This window comes from Leuciscus leuciscus, assembly GCF_965113295.1.
Source record: "Leuciscus leuciscus genome assembly, chromosome: 8".
NCBI lineage: Eukaryota > Metazoa > Chordata > Actinopteri > Cypriniformes > Leuciscidae > Leuciscus > Leuciscus leuciscus.
Window position 1 is genome coordinate 23,364,427 of NC_138732.1, and position 22,681 is coordinate 23,387,107.

Consider the following 22,681-nt stretch of genomic DNA (forward strand, 5'->3'; position numbering starts at 1 on the left):
AGTAACATTCTCACCACAAGCATGTATTGATAGTTGATCACTTTATTGAAATTTTGCAACTCATACAAGAAAAAGAGTTAAAATTGAAGCCTAAATGTCCCATTATTTACAAGGGCAATGCACATTTTATCCCTCTTCAAAATATTAATGTTTAACCATTGGCATTAGATTTCCTGTAGTTATATCCCCACATGACAGCACAACATTTCATACATTTAGTGAGAGGAAGAGAGAGAGCCAACTGGATGTAAAGAAATGTGGAAGATATAAAAAAGAAAAAAATGCCTTAGAAACCATTAAAAATCAAAGCAAGTCGCAGCTTGTGTCAACACTGCTACCTGGTGTGCATTTAAAAGAGATTCAATCAATCAATGGAAAAGACAGTCTTAGATATAAATACTTTAAAAGATTATAATCTCTGTGTAAATTCCATAATATATGAAGTGTTATATTATTTGGGAAACAATGTTATGTTATCAAATGTATCTATTTTGAATCAATTTATTTACAGTTTGTACAGCCCTTAAACTTCATTGTGCTTACAAATTATATCAGGTTTATCAGTGTTGTAATTAGTTATTCATCTGTGATGAGTACATATGATACATCACTAAAATATTTAAATGAAGCTAAAGTCATAAAATCCTTTCAAAAGTAAAATCATGCCTCTTGTGTGTAAATGTATCCAGACAATTTTAGAAAGGACAAGAGTCCCAAAACTTTCAAAGGTACAAAAATATAACAAGTTATCAGATGACAACTCAAAGCTAGATGCAGAACATTTTATATCAACTACACACATTGTTGGATTGGACATGAAATTCCTATCTACAAAACAAAAGAATTAAAATTACATAACAGATTTCTCTTATTTACAGTTAAATTGTGATTCAAAAAATATCAATGCCTGTAAAGAACATTTGTGGAAATTGAAGAAACAGTGCACTATTGTTTAAATGAAAGACAGATTTACATGTAGTCATCAAGACTGACAAAAAAAATTGTGAATGTACGGTGTATATATACTAGTGTAAAAACTATTTCTTTGGCGAAACGGCTATTTCGAGTTGTGGTAACCGAAAACTACCTTTTGAACCACTATCACTGCTAGATGACGACGACATTCTGGACTTCTTTAAAGGCTGAGCAACTCCACCAGCACCCTCAATCCTAACCTCACTTTCATCTGTCACTTCATATGAACCTTTACTTTTTGAGCTAAAACCTCCAATTGTTGCAAACTTCAACTTTCCTTTTTTGCTTTTAATCATCGTTTCTCCACCATCTATTGAAATGTTGCCACCCTCAGCCTGTAAGTGCCCTTCAGTAGAAACAGGGGAAGCTAAACCTCCCTCATCACTTACAGAGGATGAGTGATGTCGTGATTTTTTGAAGAAATCAAGGGAGGCAGATTTACTCTTTGGCGAAACCTTAAACCCAGAGCTTCCCTCTACTGCCAACTTGCCACTTATCAATTCCCCAGAACTAAGACTTAACTCCTTAGACACATTTGCACCACCTTTAGTGGTAAGATCAGCATCTTCTCCCTCAACATAAAGATCCGCTGCACTGCCACCTTTAGATTTAGATTTGAAAAATTTTGGCATTTTGACTTTCATTTTTCCACCACTGCTTTTCATATCAGTGCTCTGCATTTCTAGACTTTGGGAACTAACTTTAACACCAGCAGCCAATTCACCTGAACCTACATCTACACCCATCTCTCTTCCTTCTACTTTAGGCAATGCAACACCAAACTTTGGTACTTTGATTTTAGGAAAGGTTACATTACCTTCTGGGTACTCAACCCCAGATAATGATGCATCTGGCTTTATGCCTAACCCACTTGCAGCCACTCCCTTTTGTCCCCTCACATTAAAGCCTGGTATTTCAATGCTCCCTTCTACTCCTTTTCGTTCAGTGAGATTTAAATCAGCATCTAAAGCCACACCATGGACATTTACAGACTGCACTGTCCCCTGTGTTTTTCCTTTCATATCAATTTTAACATTGGCTTTTCCATTAATGCCTGATCCTGCTACACTGACATCTGGGGAATGCAAGGTCTCCAATGTTCTACCTCTAACATCCAGTTCAGGAGTTTTTAATTTAGAGCCAGTGATGCTGATTTTGGGCATTTTTAATTCGCCCCCTTTTGTTTTGAAATCCGGACTGTCCAAACTAGCATCTGGTGTCTGAATATCAGTTTTAAGGCTTGCAGATGGCAAATCAACATCAGATGATTTTATAGTTCCAGACGCAGATGAACTACCTTTAACTTTTGGAGATTTAATGTCAAATTCCACATCAGGAAAATGTAACTTTCCAAAAAAAGGTTTCTTTACTTTGGTTGACTTCAACTGTAATTCAGGTTCATTTGTCTCCAACTTGACCATTTCAGTCTTCATATCACCATCAACAGTTTTAGACTTCCCTTTTCCTTTGGTCAATTTGAATTTACCCTTTTTTCCTTTTACATCTATGTTCATATCAGGTCCTTCTAAACTACCACCAGCATCAGGAATATCTGCATCCAATTTTGGGCTCTTAACTCCAAGTGAAAATTTAGATTTCTTGGTTTTTGGAACCTTGATGTTAGCATCTGGTCCACTAATGTTGACATCACCGCTCGCCTTAATATCTTTTTCAGGTACTGAAAGACTGCCACCTGAAGACTTGATTCCAAAGTTGGGCCCTTTGAATTTTGGGAACTTAACATGTTTTAAACCCCCCTCAGGTCCCTCAATGTCAAGATCAGGAGAATTAACATCAATTCCGGGTCCTTTGATATCAAAATCAGCTTTTGGGAGATTGATGTCAACATCTGGACCCTCCACTTTAGGGCCTTTCATTCCAAATGAAGGCATTTTGATTTTTGGCATCTTTATGCCACCCTCTGGGCCCTCTATATCAATATCAGGACCTTCAATGTCCCATTTTGGAGCATTTGTGTCACCTGTTATCTTTGGTCCAGAAACATCCACATCACCCTTGAATTTGGGGCCTTTTAAATTTAAGTTAACATCTGGCATAGAGATCTTTGGACCAGATGTGGAAGGCATTTTAAACTTGGGACCTTTGATTTTGCCCTCAGGTCCCTCAATGTCAAGATCAGGAGTTCTAATGTCCATTTTAGGTCCTTTAATATTAACATCTGCTTTTGGTAGATTAATGTCAACATCTGAGCCCTCCACTTTAGGACCTTTAAGTCCAAATGATGGCATTTTGATGTTCGGCATCTTAAAACCACCCTCAGGACCCTCAAAGTCTGGGCCTTCAATTTCAACTTTTGGTCCTTTAATATCTCCTTCCATTTTAGGAACAGACACATCAACATCTCCTTTTATTTTTGGACCTTTCAGGTTGAAGTCAACATCTGGCATAGAAATCTTTGGGCCAGACATAGATGGCATTTTGAATTTGGGGCCCTTGATTTTTCCCTCAGGTCCCTCAATGCTAAGATCAGGAGTTTTGATGTCAATTTCAGGTCCTTTAACATTAACATCTGCTTTTGGGAGATTGATGTCAACATCTGGGCCCTCCATTTTAGGACCTTTAACTCCAAATGATGGCATTTTGAACTTTGGCATCTTAAAACCACCCTCGAGACCCTCAAGGTCTGGGCCTTCAATTTCAACTTTTGGTGCTTTAATATCTCCTTCCACTTTTGGAATGGACACATCAACATCACCTTTGAGTTTTGGACCTTTCAGGTTGAAGTCAACATCTGGCATAGAAATCTTTGGGCCAGACATAGATGGCATTTTGAATTTGGGGCCCTTGATTTTTCCCTCAGGACCCTCAATGTCAAGCTCTGGGCCCTTGATATCTACTTCTGGTGCTTTGATGTCACCTTTAACTTTTGGAACTGATACATCAACATCACCTTTCAGTTTTGGCCCTTTCATGTTGAAATCAACATCTGGCATAGAGATCTTTGGACCAGATATGGAAGGCATTTTGAACTTGGGACCTTTGATTTTCCCTTCGGGTCCCTCAATGTCAAGATCAGGAGATTTGATGTCAATTTCAGGTCCTTTAACATCAATATTTGCTTTTGGGAGATTGAGGTCAACATCTGGACCCTCCAATTTAGGTCCTTTAAATCCAAATGATGGCATTTTGAATTTAGGCATCTTCAAGCCACCTTCTGGGCCCTCTATATCAAAATCAGGACCTTCAATGTCCACATTTGGAGCCTTTATGTCACCTGCCATCTTGGGTCCAGAGACATTCATATCACCCTTGACCTTTGGACTTTTCAAGTTGAAGTCAACATCTGGCATAGAGATCTTTGGACCAGACATAGAAGGCATTTTGAACTTGGGACCTTTTATTTTCCCTTCAGGTCCCTCAATGTCAAGATCAGGAGTTTTGATGTCAATTTCAGGTCCTTTAACATCAACATTTGCTTTTGGGAGATTGATGTCAACATCTGGACCCTCCAATTTAGGTCCTTTGAATCCAAATGATGGCATTTTGAATTTAGGCATCTTCAAGCCACCTTCTGGGCCCTCCATATCAAAATCAGGACCTTCAATGTTCACATTTGGAGCCTTTATGTCACCTGCAATCTTGGGTCCAGAGACATTCATATCACCCTTGACCTTTGGACTTTTCAAGTTGAAGTCAACATCTGGCATAGAGATCTTTGGACCAGATATAGATGGCATTTTGAACTTGGAACCTTTTATTTTCCCTTCAGGTCCCTCAATGTCAAGATCAGGTCCTTCAACATCAACATTTGCTTTTGGGAGATTGAGGTCAACATCTGGGCCCTCCACTTTAGGTCCTTTGAATCCAAATGATGGCATTTTGAATTTAGGCATCTTCAAGCCACCTTCTGGGCCCTCTATATCAAAATCAGGACCTTCAATGTCCACTTTTGGAGCCTTTATGTCACCTGCAATCTTTGGTCCAGAGATATCCATATCGCCCTTGACTTTTGGACTTTTCAAGTTGAAGTCTACATCTGGCATAGAGATCTTTGGGCCAGACATAGAAGGCATTTTGAACTTGGGACCTTTTATTTTCCCTTCAGGTCCCTCAATGTCAAAATCAGGTCCTTCAACATCAACATTTGCTTTTGGGAGATTGAGGTCAACATCTGGGCCCTCCACTTTAGGTCCTTTGAATCCAAATGATGGCATTTTGAATTTAGGCATCTTCAAGCCACCTTCTGGGCCCTCTATATCAAAATCAGGACCTTCAATGTCCACTTTTGGAGCCTTTATGTCACCTGCAATCTTGGGTCCAGAGATATCCATATCACCCTTGACTTTTGGACTTTTCAAGTTGAAGTCTACATCTGGCATAGAGATCTTGGGGCCAGACATAGAAGGCATTTTGAACTTGGGACCTTTTATTTTCCCTTCAGGTCCCTCAATGTCAAGATCAGGTCCTTCAACATCAACATTTGCTTTTGGTAGATTGAGGTCAACATCTGGGCCCTCCACTTTAGGTCCTTTGAATCCAAATGATGGCATTTTGAATTTAGGCATCTTCAAGCCACCTTCTGGGCCCTCTATATCAAAATCAGGACCTTCAATGTCCACTTTTGGAGCCTTTATGTCACCTGCAATCTTGGGTCCAGAGATATCCATATCACCCTTGACTTTTGGACTTTTCAAGTTGAAGTCTACATCTGGCATAGAGATCTTGGGGCCAGACATAGAAGGCATTTTGAACTTGGGACCTTTTATTTTCCCTTCAGGTCCCTCAATGTCAAGATCAGGTCCTTCAACATCAACATTTGCTTTTGGGAGATTGAGGTCAACATCTGGGCCCTCCACTTTAGGTCCTTTGAATCCAAATGATGGCATTTTGAATTTAGGCATCTTCAAGCCACCTTCTGGGCCCTCTATATCAAAATCAGGACCTTCAATGTCCACTTTTGGAGCCTTTATGTCACCTGCAATCTTGGGTCCAGAGATATCCATATCACCCTTGACTTTTGGACTTTTCAAGTTGAAGTCTACATCTGGCATAGAGATCTTTGGACCAGACATAGAAGGCATTTTGAACTTGGGACCTTTTATTTTCCCTTCAGGTCCCTCAATGTCAAAATCAGGTCCTTCAACATCAATATTTGCTTTTGGGAGATTGAGGTCAACATCTGGGCCCTCCACTTTAGGTCCTTTGAATCCAAATGATGGCATTTTGAATTTAGGCATCTTCAAGCCACCTTCTGGGCCCTCTATATCAAAATCGGGACCTTCAATGTCCACTTTTGGAGCCTTTATGTCACCTGCAATCTTGGGTCCAGAGATATCCATATCACCCTTGACTTTTGGACTTTTCAAGTTGAAGTCTACATCTGGCATAGATATCTTTGGACCAGACATAGAAGGCATTTTGAACTTGGGACCTTTTATTTTCCCTTCAGGTCCCTCAATGTCAAAATCAGGTCCTTCAACATCAACATTTGCTTTTGGGAGATTGAGGTCAATATCTGGGCCCTCCACTTTAGGTCCTTTGAATCCAAATGATGGCATTTTGAATTTAGGCATCTTCAAGCCACCTTCTGGGCCCTCTATATCAAAATCGGGACCTTCAATGTCCACTTTTGGAGCCTTTATGTCACCTGCAATCTTGGGTCCAGAGATATCCATATCACCCTTGACTTTTGGACTTTTCAAGTTGAAATCTAAATCTGGCATAGAGATATTTGGACCAGACATAGAAGGCATTTTGAACTTGGGACCTTTTATTTTCCCTTCAGGTCCCTCGATGTCAAGATCAGGTCCTTCAACATCAACATTTGCTTTTGGGAGATTGAGGTCAACATCTGGGCCCTCCACTTTAGGTCCTTTGAATCCAAATGATGGCATTTTGAATTTAGGCATCTTCAAACCACCCTCTGGGCCCTCTATATCAAAATCAGGACCTTCAATGTCCACTTTTGGAGCCTTTATGTCACCTGCAATCTTGGTTCCAGAGATATCCATATCACCCTTGACTTTAGGACTTTTCAAGTTGAAGTCTACATCTGGCATTGAGATCTTTGGACCAGACATAGAAGGCATTTTGAACTTGGGACCTTTGATTTTTCCTTCAGGTCCCTCAATGTCTAAATCAGGGGTTTTGATGTCAATGTCTGGCGATTTAATACTGACATCACTACTAGGCACATTAACATCAATATCTCCTTTGGGTGATTTAAAACCAAATTTTGGCATTTTAAATTTTGGCATCTTGAACTTTGGCTTTTTCACATTTGCTTCCGGAATATTGACCTCAACATTAGGCCCTTCAGGACCAGATACAGATGGCATCTTCAGTTTTGGGCCCTTGATTTTTCCTTCAGGTCCTTCAATGTCAAGCTCTGGGCCCTTGATATCTACTTCTGGAGCTTTAATGTCTCCTTTAACTTTTGGAACAGATACATTAACATCACCTTTGAGTTTTGGGCCTTTCAGGTGGAAGTCAACATCTGGCATAGAAATGTTTGGACCGGAGATTGATGGCATCTTGAATTTGGGGCCCTTGATTTTTCCCTCAGGTCCCTCAATGTCAAGATCAGGAGTTTTGATGTCAATTTCAGGTCCTTTAACATCAACATTTGCTTTTGGGAGATTGATGTCAACATCTGGGCCATCCACTTTAGGACCTTTAAGCCCAAATGATGGCATTTTGATCTTTGGCATCTTAAAACCACCCTCAGGACCCTCAAGGTCTGGGCCTTCAATTTCAACTTTTGGTCCTTTAATATCTCCTTCCAATTTTGGAACAGCTACATCAACATCACCTTTGAGTTTTGGCCCTTTCAGGTTGAAGTCAAAATCTGGCATAGAAATGTTTGGACCGGAGATTGATGGCATCTTGAATTTGGGACCCTTGATTTTTCCCTCAGGTCCTTCAAAGTCAAGCTCTGGGCCCTTGATATCTACTTCTGGTGCTTTAATGTCTCCTTTAACTTTTGGAACTGATACATCAACATCACCTTTCAGTTTTGGCCCTTTCAGGTTGAAGTCAAAATCTGGCATAGAAATGTTTGGACCAGAGATTGATGGCATTTTGAATTTGGGGCCCTTGATTTTTCCCTCAGGTCCCTCAATGTCAAGATCAGGAGTTTTGATGTCAATTTCAGGTCCTTTAACATCAACATTTGCTTTTGGGAGATTGATGTCAACATCTGGGCCATCCACTTTAGGACCTTTAACTCCAAATGATGGCATTTTGAACTTTGGCATCTTAAAACCACCCTCGGGACCCTCAAGGTCTGGGCCTTCAATTTCAACTTTTGGTCCTTTAATATCTCCTTCCACTTTAGGAATGGACAAATCAACATCACCTTTGAGTTTTGGGCCTTTCAGGTTGAAGTCAACATCTGGCATAGAAATCTTTGGGCCAGACATAGATGGCATTTTGAATTTGGGGCCCTTGATTTTTCCCTCAGGTCCCTCAATGTCAAGCTCTGGGCCCTTGATATCTACTTTTGGTGCTTTGATGTCACCTTTAACTTTTGGAACTGATACATCAACATCACCTTTCAGTTTTGGACCTTTCAGGTTGAAGTCAACATCTGGCATAGAGATTTTTGGACCAGATATGGAAGGCATTTTGAACTTGGGGCCTTTGATTTTCCCCTCGGGTCCCTCAATGTCAAGATCAGGAGTTTTGATGTCAATTTCAGGTCCTTTAACATCAATATTTGCTTTAGGGAGATTGATGTCAACATCTGGGCCCTCCACTTTAGGACCTTTAACTCCAAATGATGGCATTTTGAACTTTGGCATCTTAAAACCACCCTCAGGACCCTCAAAGTCTGGGCCTTCAATTTCCACTTTTGGTCCTTTAATATCTCCTTCCACTTTAGGAATGGACACATCAACATCACCTTTGAGTTTTGGGCCTTTCAGGTTGAAGTCAACATCTGGCATAGAAATCTTTGGGCCAGACATAGATGGCATTTTGAATTTGGGGCCCTTGATTTTTCCCTCAGGTCCCTCAATGTTAAGATCAGGAGTTTTGATGTCAATTTCAGGTCCTTTAACATTAACATCTGCTTTTGGGAGATTGATGTCAACATCTGGGCCCTCCATTTTAGGACCTTTAACTCCAAATGATGGCATTTTGAACTTTGGCATCTTAAAACCACCCTCGGGACCCTCAAGGTCTGGGCCTTCAATTTCAACTTTTGGTGCTTTAATATCTCCTTCCACTTTTGGAATGGACACATCAACATCACCTTTGAGTTTTGGGCCTTTCAGGTTGAAGTCAACATCTGGCATAGAAATCTTTGGGCCAGACATAGATGGCATTTTGAATTTGGGGCCCTTGATTTTTCCCTCAGGACCCTCGATGTCAAGCTCTGGGCCCTTGATATCTACTTCTGGTGCTTTGATATCACCTTTAACTTTTGGAACTGATACATCAACATCACCTTTCAGTTTTGGACCTTTCAAGTTGAAATCAACATCCGGCATAGAGATCTTTGGACCAGATATGGAAGGCATTTTGAACTTGGGACCTTTGATTTTCCCCTCGGGTCCCTCAATGTCAAGATCAGGAGTTTTGATGTCAATTTCAGGTCCTTTAACATCAACATTTGCTTTTGGTAGATTGATGTCAACATCTGGACCCTCCACTTTAGGACCTTTAACTCCAAATGATGGCATTTTGAACTTTGGCATCTTAAAACCACCCTCAGGACCCTCAAGGTCTGGGCCTTCAATTTCCACTTTTGGTCCTTTAATATCTCCTTCCACTTTAGGAATGGACAAATCAACATCACCTTTGAGTTTTGGGCCTTTCAGGTTGAAGTCAACATCTGGCATAGAAATCTTTGGGCCAGACATAGATGGCATTTTGAATTTGGGGCCCTTGATTTTTCCCTCAGGTCCCTCAATGTTAAGATCAGGAGTTTTGATGTCAATTTCAGGTCCTTTAACATTAACATCTGCTTTTGGGAGATTGATGTCAACATCTGGGCCCTCCACTTTAGGACCTTTAACTCCAAATGATGGCATTTTGAACTTTGGCATCTTAAAACCACCCTCGGGACCCTCAAAGTCTGGGCCTTCAATTTCAACTTTTGGTGCTTTAATATCTCCTTCCACTTTTGGAATGGACACATCAACATCACCTTTGAGTTTTGGGCCTTTCAGGTTGAAGTCAACATCTGGCATAGAAATCTTTGGGCCAGACATAGATGGCATTTTGAATTTTGGGCCCTTGATTTTTCCCTCAGGACCCTCAATGTCAAGCTCTGGGCCCTTGATATCTACTTCTGGTGCTTTGATGTCACCTTTAACTTTTGGAACTGATACATCAACATCACCTTTCAGTTTTGGACCTTTCAGGTTGAAATCAACATCTGGCATAGAGATCTTTGGACCAGATATGGAAGGCATTTTGAACTTGGGACCTTTGATTTTCCCCTCGGGTCCCTCAATGTCAAGATCAGGAGTTTTGATGTCAATTTCAGGTCCTTTAACATCAACATTTGCTTTTGGGAGATTGATGTCAACATCTGGGCCCTCCACTTTAGGACCTTTAACTCCAAATGATGGCATTTTGAACTTTGGCATCTTAAAACCACCCTCTGGACCCTCAAAGTCTGGGCCTTCAATTTCCACTTTTGGTCCTTTAATATCTCCTTCCACTTTAGGAATGGACAAATCAACATCACCTTTGAGTTTTGGGCCTTTCAGGTTGAAGTCAACATCTGGCATAGAAATCTTTGGGCCAGACATAGATGGCATTTTGAATTTGGGACCCTTGATTTTTCCCTCAGGTCCCTCAATGTTAAGATCAGGAGTTTTGATGTCAATTTCAGGTCCTTTAACATTAACATCTGCTTTTGGGAGGTTGATGTCAACATCTGGGCCCTCCACTTTAGGACCTTTAACTCCAAATGATGGCATTTTGAACTTTGGCATCTTAAAACCACCCTCGGTACCCTCAAGGTCTGGGCCTTCAATTTCAACTTTTGGTGCTTTAATATCTCCTTCCACTTTTGGAATGGACACATCAACATCACCTTTGAGTTTTGGGCCTTTCAGGTTGAAGTCAACATCTGGCATAGAAATCTTTGGGCCAGACATAGATGGCATTTTGAATTTGGGGCCCTTGATTTTTCCCTCAGGTCCCTCAATGTTAAGATCAGGAGTTTTGATGTCAATTTCAGGTCCTTTAACATTAACATCTGCTTTTGAGAGATTGATGTCAACATCTGGGCCCTCCACTTTAGGACCTTTAACTCCAAATGATGGCATTTTGAACTTTGGCATCTTAAAACCACCCTCGGGACCCTCAAGTTCTGGGCCTTCAATTTCAACTTTTGGTGCTTTAATATCTCCTTCCACTTTTGGAATGGACACATCAACATCACCTTTGAGTTTTGGGCCTTTCAGGTTGAAGTCAACATCTGGCATAGAAATCTTTGGGCCAGACATAGATGGCATTTTGAATTTGGGGCCCTTGATTTTTCCCTCATGACCCTCAATGTCAAGCTCTGGGCCCTTGATATCTACTTCTGGTGCTTTGATGTCACCTTTAACTTTTGGCACTGATACATCAACATCACCTTTCAGTTTTGGACCTTTCAGGTTGAAATCAACATCTGGCATAGAGATCTTTGGACCAGATATGGAAGGCATTTTGAACTTGGGACCTTTGATTTTCCCCTCGGGTCCCTCAATGTCAAGATCAGGGGTTTCGATGTCAATTTCAGGTCCTTTAACATCAACATTTGCTTTTGGGAGATTGATGTCAACATCTGGGCCCTCCACTTTAGGACCTTTAACTCCAAATGATGGCATTTTGAACTTTGGCATCTTAAAACCACCCTCAGGACCCTCAAGGTCTGGGCCTTCAATTTCCACTTTTGGTCCTTTAATATCTCCTTCCACTTTAGGAATGGACACATCAACATCACCTTTGAGTTTTGGGCCTTTCAGGTTGAAGTCAACATCTGGCATAGAAATCTTTGGGCCAGACATAGATGGCATTTTGAATTTGGGGCCCTTGATTTTTCCCTCAGGTCCCTCAATGTCAAGATCAGGAGTTTTGATGTCAATTTCAGGTCCTTTAACATTAACATCTGCTTTTGGGAGATTGATGTCAACATCTGGGCCCTCCACTTTAGGACCTTTAACTCCAAATGATGGCATTTTGAACTTTGGCATCTTAAAACCACCCTCGGGACCCTCAAGGTCTGGGCCTTCAATTTCAACTTTTGGTGCTTTAATATCTCCTTCCACTTTTGGAATGGACACATCAACATCACCTTTGAGTTTTGGGCCTTTCAGGTTGAAGTCAACATCTGGCATAGAAATCTTTGGGCCAGACATAGATGGCATTTTGAATTTGGGGCCCTTGATTTTTCCCTCAGGACCCTCAATGTCAAGCTCTGGGCCCTTGATATCTACTTCTGGTGCTTTGATGTCACCTTTAACTTTTGGAACGGATACATCAACATCACCTTTCAATTTTGGACCTTTCAGGTTGAAATCAACATCTGGCATAGAGATCTTTGGACCAGATATGGAAGGCATTTTGAACTTGGGACCTTTGATTTTGCCCTCGGGTCCCTCAATGTCAAGATCAGGAGTTTTGATGTCAATTTCAGGTCCTTTAACATCAACATTTGCTTTTGGGAGATTGATGTCAACATCTGGGCCCTCCACTTTAGGACCTTTAACTCCAAATGATGGCATTTTGAACTTTGGCATCTTAAAACCACCCTCAGGACCCTCAAGGTCTGGGCCTTCAATTTCCACTTTTGGTCCCTTAATATCTCCTTCCACTTTAGGAATGGACACATCAACATCACCTTTGAGTTTTGGGCCTTTCATGTTGAAGTCAACATCTGGCATAGAAATCTTTGGGCCAGACATAGATGGCATTTTGAATTTGGGGCCCTTGATTTTTCCCTCAGGTCCCTCAATGTTAAGATCAGGAGTTTTGATGTCAATTTCAGGTCCTTTAACATTAACATCTGCTTTTGGGAGATTGATGTCAACATCTGGGCCATCCACTTTAGGACCTTTAACTCCAAATGATGGCATTTTGAACTTTGGCATCTTAAAACCACCCTGATGTCCCTCAAGGTCTGGGCCTTCAATTTCAACTTTTGGTGCTTTAATATCTCCTTCCACTTTTGGAATGGACACATCAACATCACCTTTGAGTTTTGGGCCTTTCAGGTTGAAGTCAACATCTGGCATAGAAATCTTTGGGCCAGACATAGATGGCATTTTGAATTTGGGGCCCTTGATTTTTCCCTCAGGACCCTCCATGTCAAGCTCTGGGCCCTTGATATCTACTTCTGGTGCTTTGATGTCACCTTTAACTTTTGGAACTGATACATCAACATCACCTTTCAGTTTTGGACCTTTCAGGTTGAAGTCAACATCTGGCATAGAGATTTTTGGACCAGACATGGAAGGCATTTTGAACTTCGGACCTTTGATTTTCCCCTCGGGTCCCTCAATGTCAAGATCAGGAGTTTTGATGTCAATTTCAGGTCCTTTAACATTAACATCTGCTTTTGGGAGATTGATGTCAACATCAGGGCCTTCCACTTTAGGACCTTTAAGCCCAAATGATGGCATTTTGATCTTTGGCATCTTAAAACCGCCCTCGGGACCCTCAAGGTCTGGGCCTTCAATTTCAACTTTTGGTCCTTTAATATCTCCTTCCACTTTAGGAACAGACACATCAACATCACCTTTGAGTTTTGGACCTTTCAGGTTGAAGTCAACATCTGGCATAGAAATCTTTGGGCCAGACATAGATGGCATTTTGAATTTGGGGCCTTTGATTTTTCCGTCAGGCCCCTCAATGTTAAGATCAGGAGTTTTGATGTCAATTTCAGGTCCTTTAACATTAACATCTGCTTTTGGGAGATTTATGTCAACATCTGGGCCCTCCGCTTTAGGACCTTTAACTCCAAATGATGGCATTTTGAACTTTGGCATCTTAAAACCACCCTCGGGACCCTCAAGGTCTGGGCCTTCAATTTCCACTTTTGGTGCTTTAATATCTCCTTCCACTTTAGGAATGGACACATCAACATCACCTTTGAGTTTTGGGCCTTTCAGGTTGAAGTCAACATCTGGCATAGAAATCTTTGGTCCAGACATAGATGGCATTTTGAATTTTGGGCCCTTGATTTTTCCCTCAGGACCCTCAATGTCAAGCTCTGGGCCCTTTATATCTACTTCTGGTGCTTTGAAGTCACCTTTAACTTTTGGAACTGATACATCAGCATCACCTTTCAGTTTTGGACCTTTCAGGTTGAAGTCAACATCTGGCATAGAGATTTTTGGACCAGACATGGAAGGCATTTTGAACTTCGGACCTTTGATTTTCCCCTCGGGTCCCTCAATGTCAAGATCAGGAGTTTTGATGTCAATTTCAGGTCCTTTAACATCAACATTTGCTTTTGGGAGATTGATGTCAACATCTGGGCCCTCCACTTTAGGACCTTTAACTCCAAATGATGGCATTTTGAACTTTGGCATCTTAAAACCACCCTGGTGACCCTCAAGGTCTGGGCCTTCAATTTCCACTTTTGGTGCTTTAATATCTCCTTCCACTTTTGGAACTGATACATCAACATCACCTTTCAGTTTTGGACCTTTCAGGTTGAAGTCAACATCTGGCATAGAAATCTTTGGGCCAGACATAGACGGCATTTTGAATTTGGGGCCCTTGATTTTTCCCTCAGGTCCCTCAATGTCAAGATCAGGAGTTTTGATGTCAATTTCAGGTCCTTTAACATTAACATCTGCTTTTGGGAGATTGATGTCAACATCTGGGCCCTCCACTTTAGGACCTTTAACTCCAAATGATGGCATTTTGAACTTTGGCATCTTAAAACCACCCTCGGGACCCTCAAGGTCTGGGCCTTCAATTTCAACTTTTGGTGCTTTAATATCTCCTTCCACTTTTGGAACTGATACATCAATATCACCTTTGAGTTTTGGGCCTTTCAGGTTGAAGTCAACATCTGGCATAGAAATCTTTGGTCCAGACATAGATGGCATTTTGAATTTTGGGCCCTTGATTTTTCCCTCAGGACCCTCAATGTCAAGCTCTGGGCCCGTGATATCTACTTCTGGTGCTTTGATGTCACCTTTAACTTTTGGAACTGATACATCAACATCACCTTTCAGTTTTGGACCTTTCATGTTGAAGTCAACATCTGGCATAGAGATTTTTGGACCAGACATGGAAGGCATTTTGAACTTCGGACCTTTGATTTTCCCTTCGGGTCCCTCAATGTCAAGATCAGGAGTTTTGATGTCAATTCCAGGTCCTTTAACATCAACATTTGCTTTTGGGAGATTGATGTCAACATCAGGGCCCTCCACTTTGGGACCTTTAACTCCAAATGATGGCATTTTGAACTTTGGCATCTTAAAACCACCCTGATGACCCTCAAGGTCTGGGCCTTCAATTTCCACTTTTGGTGCTTTAATGTCTCCTTCCACTTTTGGAATGGACACATCAATATCACCTTTCAGTTTTGGACCTTTCAGGTTGAAGTCAACATCTGGCATAGAGATCTTTGGACCAGACATAGAAGGCATTTTGATCTTGGGACCTTTTATTTTCCCTTCAGGTCCCTCAATGTCAAGATCAGGAGTTTTGATGTCAATTTCAGGTCCTTTAACATCAACATTTGCTTTTGGGAGATTGATGTCAACATCTGGGCCCTCCACTTTAGGACCTTTAAGCCCAAATGATGGCATTTTGATCTTTGGCATCTTAAAACCGCCCTCGGGACCCTCAAGGTCTGGGCCTTCAATTTCAACGTTTGGTCCTTTAATATCTCCTTCCACTTTAGGAATGGACACATCAACATCACCTTTGAGTTTTGGGCCTTTCAGGTTGAAGTCAACATCTGGCATAGAAATCTTTGGGCCAGACATAGATGGCATTTTGAATTTGGGGCCCTTGATTTTCCCCTCAGGTCCCTCAATGTCAAGATCAGGAGCTTTGATGTCAATTTCAGGTCCTTTAACATTAACATCTGCTTTTGGGAGATTGATGTCAACATCTGGGCCTTCCACTTTAGGACCTTTAACTCCAAATGATGGCATTTTGATCTTTGGCATCTTAAAACCACCCTCAGGACCCTCGAGGTCTGGGCCTTCAATTTCAACTTTTGGTCCTTTAATATCTCCTTCCACTTTAGCAACGGATACATCAACATCACCTTTGAGTTTTGGACCTTTCAGGTTGAAATCAAGATCTGGCATTGAAATCTTTGGGCCAGACATAGATGGTATTTTGAATTTGGGGCCCTTTATTTTTCCCTCAGGTCCCTCAATGTCAAGCTCTGGGCCCGTGATATCTACTTTGGGAGCTTTAATGTCTCCTTTAACTTTTGGAACGGACACGTCAACTTCTCCTTTCACTTTTGGGCCTTTCAGGTTGAAGTCCACATCTGTCATGGAAATATTTGGACCGGAGATTGATGGCATCTTGAATTTGGAGCCCTTGATTTTTCCCTCAGGTCCTTCAATGTCAAGCTCTGGAGCTTTAATATCCACATCTGGTGCCTTAAACTCAATATTGGCTTTAGGGATTTTCATATCTACATCTGGACCATCCACTTTTTGACCTTTGATTCCGAATGAAGGCATTTTCATCTTTGGCATCTTAAACCCACCATCAGGACCCTCAAAGTCTGCACCTTCAATATTGACTTTAGGAGCTTTAATATCTCCTTCCACTTTTTGAACAGACACGTCAACATCACCCTTAAGTTTTGGGCCTTTCAGGTTGAAGTCCACATCTGGCATGGAAATCTTTGGACCGGAGATCGATGGCATCTTGAATTTGGAGCCCTTGATTTTTCCATCAGATCCCTCTATGTCAAACTCTGCAGCTTTAATATCCACATCTGGTGTCTTAAACTCAACATTGCCTTTAGGGATTTTCACATCAACGTCTGGACCCTCCACTTTTGGACCCTTGATCCCGAATGCTGGCATTTTAATCTTTGGCATCTTAAAACCACCCTCAGGACCCTCAAGGTCTTGGCCTTCACTTTCAACATTTGGTGCTTTAATAGTTCCTTCCACTTTTGGAACAGACACGTCAACTTCTTTTAGTTTTGGACCTTTTAGGTTTAAGTCTATATCTGGCATAGAAATCTTTGGACCAGAGATTGATGACATCTTGAATTTGGAGCCCTTGATTTTTCCATCAGGTCCCTCATTGTCAAGCTCTGGACCCTTGATATCCACATCTGGAGCTTTAATTTCCATGTCTGCTTTGGGAAGATTTATGTCAACATCGGGTGCCTCCACTTTTGGACCTTTGATTCCAAAGGAGGGCATCTTGATTTTTGGTAGCTTAAAACCACCCTCAAAATCCTCAATGTCAGGGCCAATTTCAACTTTCGGTGCTTTAATATCTCCTTTCACTTTTAGAGTGGAGACGTTCTGTGTTGGCCCCTTCACGTTTAAGTTCACATCAGGTACAGAAACCTTTGGACCGGAAATTGATGTTATCTTGACATTGCTGTCTTTAACTTTTCTATCAGATCCCTCAATGTTAAACTCTAGAGTATTGACATTAACATCTCCTTTCACTTTTTGTCCTTTCAGGTTTAAGTCCACATGTGGCATATAAGTTCCCTGACCAGAGATTGATGGCACATTAAATTTGGCTTCTTTGACTTTACCCTCATGTCCTTCAGTGTGTTTTCCTGGACTTCTGATGTCCATATCTGGTTGTGTAATTTTAACATTAGCTTCGGGGAGACTTACTACAGTATCATGTACCTGAAACTTTGGATCTTTAAGTCCAAATGAGGACAGTTTCACATCAGTGCCCAAATTGGAGCCCTCCAAATTAGTGCCTTTCACTCTTAATGATGACGCTGATGACAGATCCTGATTGCCAGTTATGCTAAAACCTCTTTGACTAACATCTTTAAGATTTTGATTGTTATAAATCACATCTACATTAGGACTTTCTACAGTAAACTGTTTAGTTCCAAATTGTGGTTCTTTCACATGGGATATCCTGAGTTCACCACCAATTTCCTCTGCGTGAACAACTGATCCACTAGTTTCAACTTTTGGTAACTTAACTTTACCGTCTACATCTGGGATGGCAAAACCCGAACCCTGGCTGATTTCAGCTTCAGGATGTTTAATATTTACCTTGGGCCCTTGAACATCTATGCTAAATTTAGACAATTTGGTTTTATCATCAGACCCATCCTTAAGCGCTTCAGACAAAGATTCCCTGCCAAAACTGCCCCCTGAATCTCCACTAATGGAAAAACCTGAAACACGAGTGTTCAGAACAGGGCCCTTAACTGTAGCAAATCCAGTTTCTTTTATCACACTTGATGCTTTAAAACCAGCTTCCATTGGAGAAGAAACATTTCCCACTTCTTTGTCTAACCCCATGGTTACTTTGCCAGATAGATTACTACTGCCTGTAGACGTTTCAGTCCTTCCAAAACGTTCTATCATCCTCTGTCCTTTTCCCCCTGACAATCCAGTGTCTGACACATTAAATGCAATCTCTCTCCCACTACCATCTAATTCACCTGTTGGTGTGATAGATCCTGTGCTACAGTGCTTCACAGAGGAGCCAGTGATATGGGACCCGCCAAGAGATATGTCCCCCATTTTTATACCTCCGTGTGCACCGCTAACAAGGCTACTATGTGGTAATCTGATTTGAGAAGAATCCCCCTCCGACTGCTCATGCTGCAAAACCTGAATTTTGTACTCAGGGCTTGAGGAATCAATCTGCTGACTAGTCCCCCCTGGCATGTCCACAGTGTAGGTAGTTATTCTCCGAGTAATTGTAGTAACGGTGCAACCATCACTGCTTGTGCTGCTGTGACGCTCTGTACGCACATCAACACCCTCAGCAAGATCCTCAGACTTCAGTCTAGGTTTAATCTTCTTAGTGAAGATTCTTTTGTAGTCTTCGTCATCTCCACTCTAAAGTAAAGGAATTACAATATTAGTATAATATTCCATGTCTATGTGAAATTTGATTGTAAGAAACAAATATACAAAAAAAAGTTAAATTGGTTAAATATGGAAATACTGATGAAACTAAAATCAGTTGACACTGACTGTAACAATGTTTTTTCTAATACAATGTGTACCAATGCTGAATAACAACATTTAAAATTAATCAAATGTATGGTTCACATGGTCATGGTGCTGGTACCATATAGTACATGGACCAACAACTGAGGTCACATTACCAGGAGAATGTCTGAACTAGAGCCTCCTAACCCTCCACGTCCTTCCCATGACAATGTTCCCATTGGAGAGCGGCAAGGTGACTTGTCTCCAGTCTTGTTTTGTAATTTTAGTCCAACCTTATGTCGGTTTAGAGTCTTCAGTAGCTCAGCTGTTTCTTCTGAGCTCATGTTGTCAAAGTAAATGGTGGCCCCCACAATTTGGTCACCTGTTACAAAGGGCAGTACATGGAAAGTTCAAACTAAACAATATGTAAATTGTATTTGGAAGAACTACAAGAGCATTTGCTCACAGACAATAGCTCAACACCAAAAGAGGGAATGCTGCTCAAATGTTGCTCTAAGTATCAAACATTCTAGAAATATTAGAAAATAAGATTTTCTAAATGTTTGCACAATACATCAGATCATGCAGGGTTATTTTAACTACATACCTTCATATACATTTCCAGTATGAGCAGAAGGGGACTCTTCTTTCACCTCTGTGACAAAAATCTCTCCTTGACCTTTTTGTTCTATGGTGAGCCCATGCTTATCAGCGCCCATCCACTGTGGGTAAAGCACTTCCCTTGTTTCCTGCTCGTCAGCCATCTTTAAAAAAAATACAAATAATCAATAAATAAATAAAAAGAGAAAACATTACACAATAAAACATAGTAGAACTGTTATAATACAATACCAAGTATACTAGGTATATGTTGCCTAATGTGTAGTTTTGATTGAGTTAATAGGCTAAAGTTTTGATTGAGAGAAATGATCACAAGCAATCATCTAAAAATGTTATACAAAACTTTTTCACCAATTGCTATGCTGTAAATTAGCTATTAACATCACATAGCTATAACATGTATCTATTCATTCAGTATACCTCTAAATGTGTTGCTTCTTCGCCTGCCCCCTAGTGTGGACCGTGTCAGCACTTGTTCTTTCCTTAATACACACACAAAAACAACAACTGTAAATGAGGATCAATCTGTGACCACTAGATGGCAATACAATCTCCAACAAAAAGTTGATTAAACAAGCATGATTTCTCTATGGGAACTTGGCACATATTTCTAGTTTGAACAGACTATCTGTATCCCATGTATTTCTTCAGCATTGACACAAAGCACTGAACAGCATAAAACACTTCACAACAAGAGCAATAACTTATTATGTATTGCAAATAAGCCAAACGCTACAGTCACTAAATGTATTAGGCTCAGTTTAGTTTACAGCTTAAACATATTTAAAACCATCTGATATCCTTAAAATGAATATCAAACAGTAGCTTGCAGAGCAGGGTGGTTTTTACTTGATGAGCATTGCTTAACATGGAGTTATTTAGCTGACATGTGGGCCTGGCATTCCAGCTTTCAAAACAATAAGTTATTTGTTTTAGAGATATTCACCCCCTCACAATCATCCACACTACAATTGCACAGGACCTTTTGGATATGAAAACACCTACTTGCATATTTCACTAAACATTTTCAAATAAAGTTATTTTAATTATAAATGATATAATTGATACAATGGCACTGAATTTATTTTCTTGTATGATCTCAGAATAACTGTATGTAATAGCAGTAACATAATATAAATATAAAATAACATAACAGCTACAAAATATCTAATAAGATCCAGCATTTTTAAATCTCTTGAATCTGAGGAAATAATGAGAAACTGGGCACATGCTGAAAGAAAAAAAAAAAAAGTGCATAGCCATTAGCAGCACGTTGCTTAAATCAAAAGGAAAAAAACAAATTGTTGTAGCAAAAGCCAAGCACAACTAAAGTAAAATCTGTAGACTAAAACAGAAAGCTTTGTCTCATGTGATCATGAATTTGGTGGGATCATGTATGAGAGTTATTCAAGTAATCTGAATGCTCCCTTGAAAATAGTAAGTATACCCCCTTCTGAAAAAAGCCTGACCCTGACCTTAGTGGATTACTGAAGGAATGTACACTCAAAATAAAATGTGTGAATACAATGCTCAAAAATATTGGCTAGTGTGAAACTCAACTATTCATGAAACTGAGCAATGATAGATAAAGTTAATTATATAAATTTAAATATAATTACTCTTTCAGCAATGGTCAAGGACCTGCAAAGGTTTATGGTTATTCAAGAATTAAATAAACAAATCATAGTTAAAGTTGTTGCTTATTCTCTGTTTTAGTCTGTGTCTATATTAGTTTTAAGTTCATCTATAAGAAATACTCTTAGATAATGTTTAATGTTATATATTCTTAAATAAGAAAGTAATTCTAAAAGTATAAGATATATGCTTTAAAAATGTAGTGTCTCTCTTCTGGGAATAGGGACTCTAAAAAGATTCATCATAATGGACCGGAGAAATTCTGTTTACTTTCTAGAATGAGAACATTCCCTCCCCCTTAAATTATAAATAACACTTGCCTCCCACTAAATATGGGGAGAAAAGGCCTGGTTTTGAGTCCATATTGACCATTGTTCTGCAGGCAAGACAGGGCAGGACAGTACAGAAAAGATAATTTGAGGGAGTCAATCTGGCTTCCCTCGATACCACGGCACAGACCACAAAACATTTGCGACCCATTTGAATTGTACACAAAATATTCTACTTATGCTAAAGGACTATCAGAGAGGCGGACAAATATTAAGGGGATAGACAGCATTATACATCAACATTATAAACAACACTGAAGAGAAACAAAAAAAAAACACTGTGCCATTCAATGAAAGATTACAAGGCTTGTATATTAGATTTTATTATGTGACTGTCACAGGTTGTTAAAGTACAAATCCTTTAAAAAAAATTAATAAAATAAAAATGTGTCATCGCATTACACATGCAACAGCATAATGCACAATATTTGCACTTATTAGATATCAGAACTCTCTGTACTGTAAGAAAATAAACAAAATAAAAATAAAATAAATTGCTGCCTTAAATTTAGTATACAAACAACTTGGATGTTTAAGTCATTTCAACTTAAATTTCATCAAACTGACTTGAGTCTGATAAAAAAAAAATTTGTTGAATCTTGTATAACTTAAAATAAGTTAAGCAATTTCCACTTTTTTATGAGTAAAAGCAATGTAAAAACACATGTTGTCATACCTTATTGATCATATAATTTTTTTACAGTGTGCATGCAATTTCAGTAAAACAAAGTCCACAGTGGGAGAAATGTAAAGCATGAGACATGGAAGCTGTGAAACCAAAGCCAGGAAAAAATCCTTATTATTGTTGGCTAAAGCCAGTATTTATGAAAGGAGAAGGGGAAAACATACAGTGCTGTGTAGTGTGTACCCAAGAACTCCCTAGCAAGCACTGCAAAAGCTTTCACTCCCAGCTAGTTATACGTTCTGCCTCTTAAAGGGATAGTTCACCCAAAAAGGAAAATGTTGTCATCACCGTCAAGTTGTTGAAACCTGCATGAGTTTCTTTCTTCTGCTGAACACAAAAGATGATGTTTTAAAGAACGTTGGTAACCAGATAGTTTGACGGTAGCC

At 40.1% G+C, this 22,681-nt stretch overlaps 1 protein-coding gene across 1 annotated transcript in view; it reads right to left on the bottom strand.

Annotated features, from left to right (window-relative positions):
- Positions 1 to 24: 24 nt before the first annotated feature.
- Positions 25 to 22,681, bottom strand: part of ahnak (AHNAK nucleoprotein) — a 31,918-nt gene continuing 9,261 nt past the window's right edge. The window contains exons 2-5 of the mRNA XM_082177230.1: positions 20,067 to 20,128; positions 19,633 to 19,789; positions 19,202 to 19,407; positions 25 to 18,929 (exon numbers count right to left, since the gene is read on the bottom strand). Of these exons, the coding sequence (XP_082033356.1) occupies positions 1,038 to 18,929; positions 19,202 to 19,407; positions 19,633 to 19,789 (18,255 nt within the window). The 5' untranslated portion in view covers positions 20,067 to 20,128 and the 3' untranslated portion in view covers positions 25 to 1,037. The remainder of the gene's footprint in view (positions 18,930 to 19,201; positions 19,408 to 19,632; positions 19,790 to 20,066; positions 20,129 to 22,681) is intronic.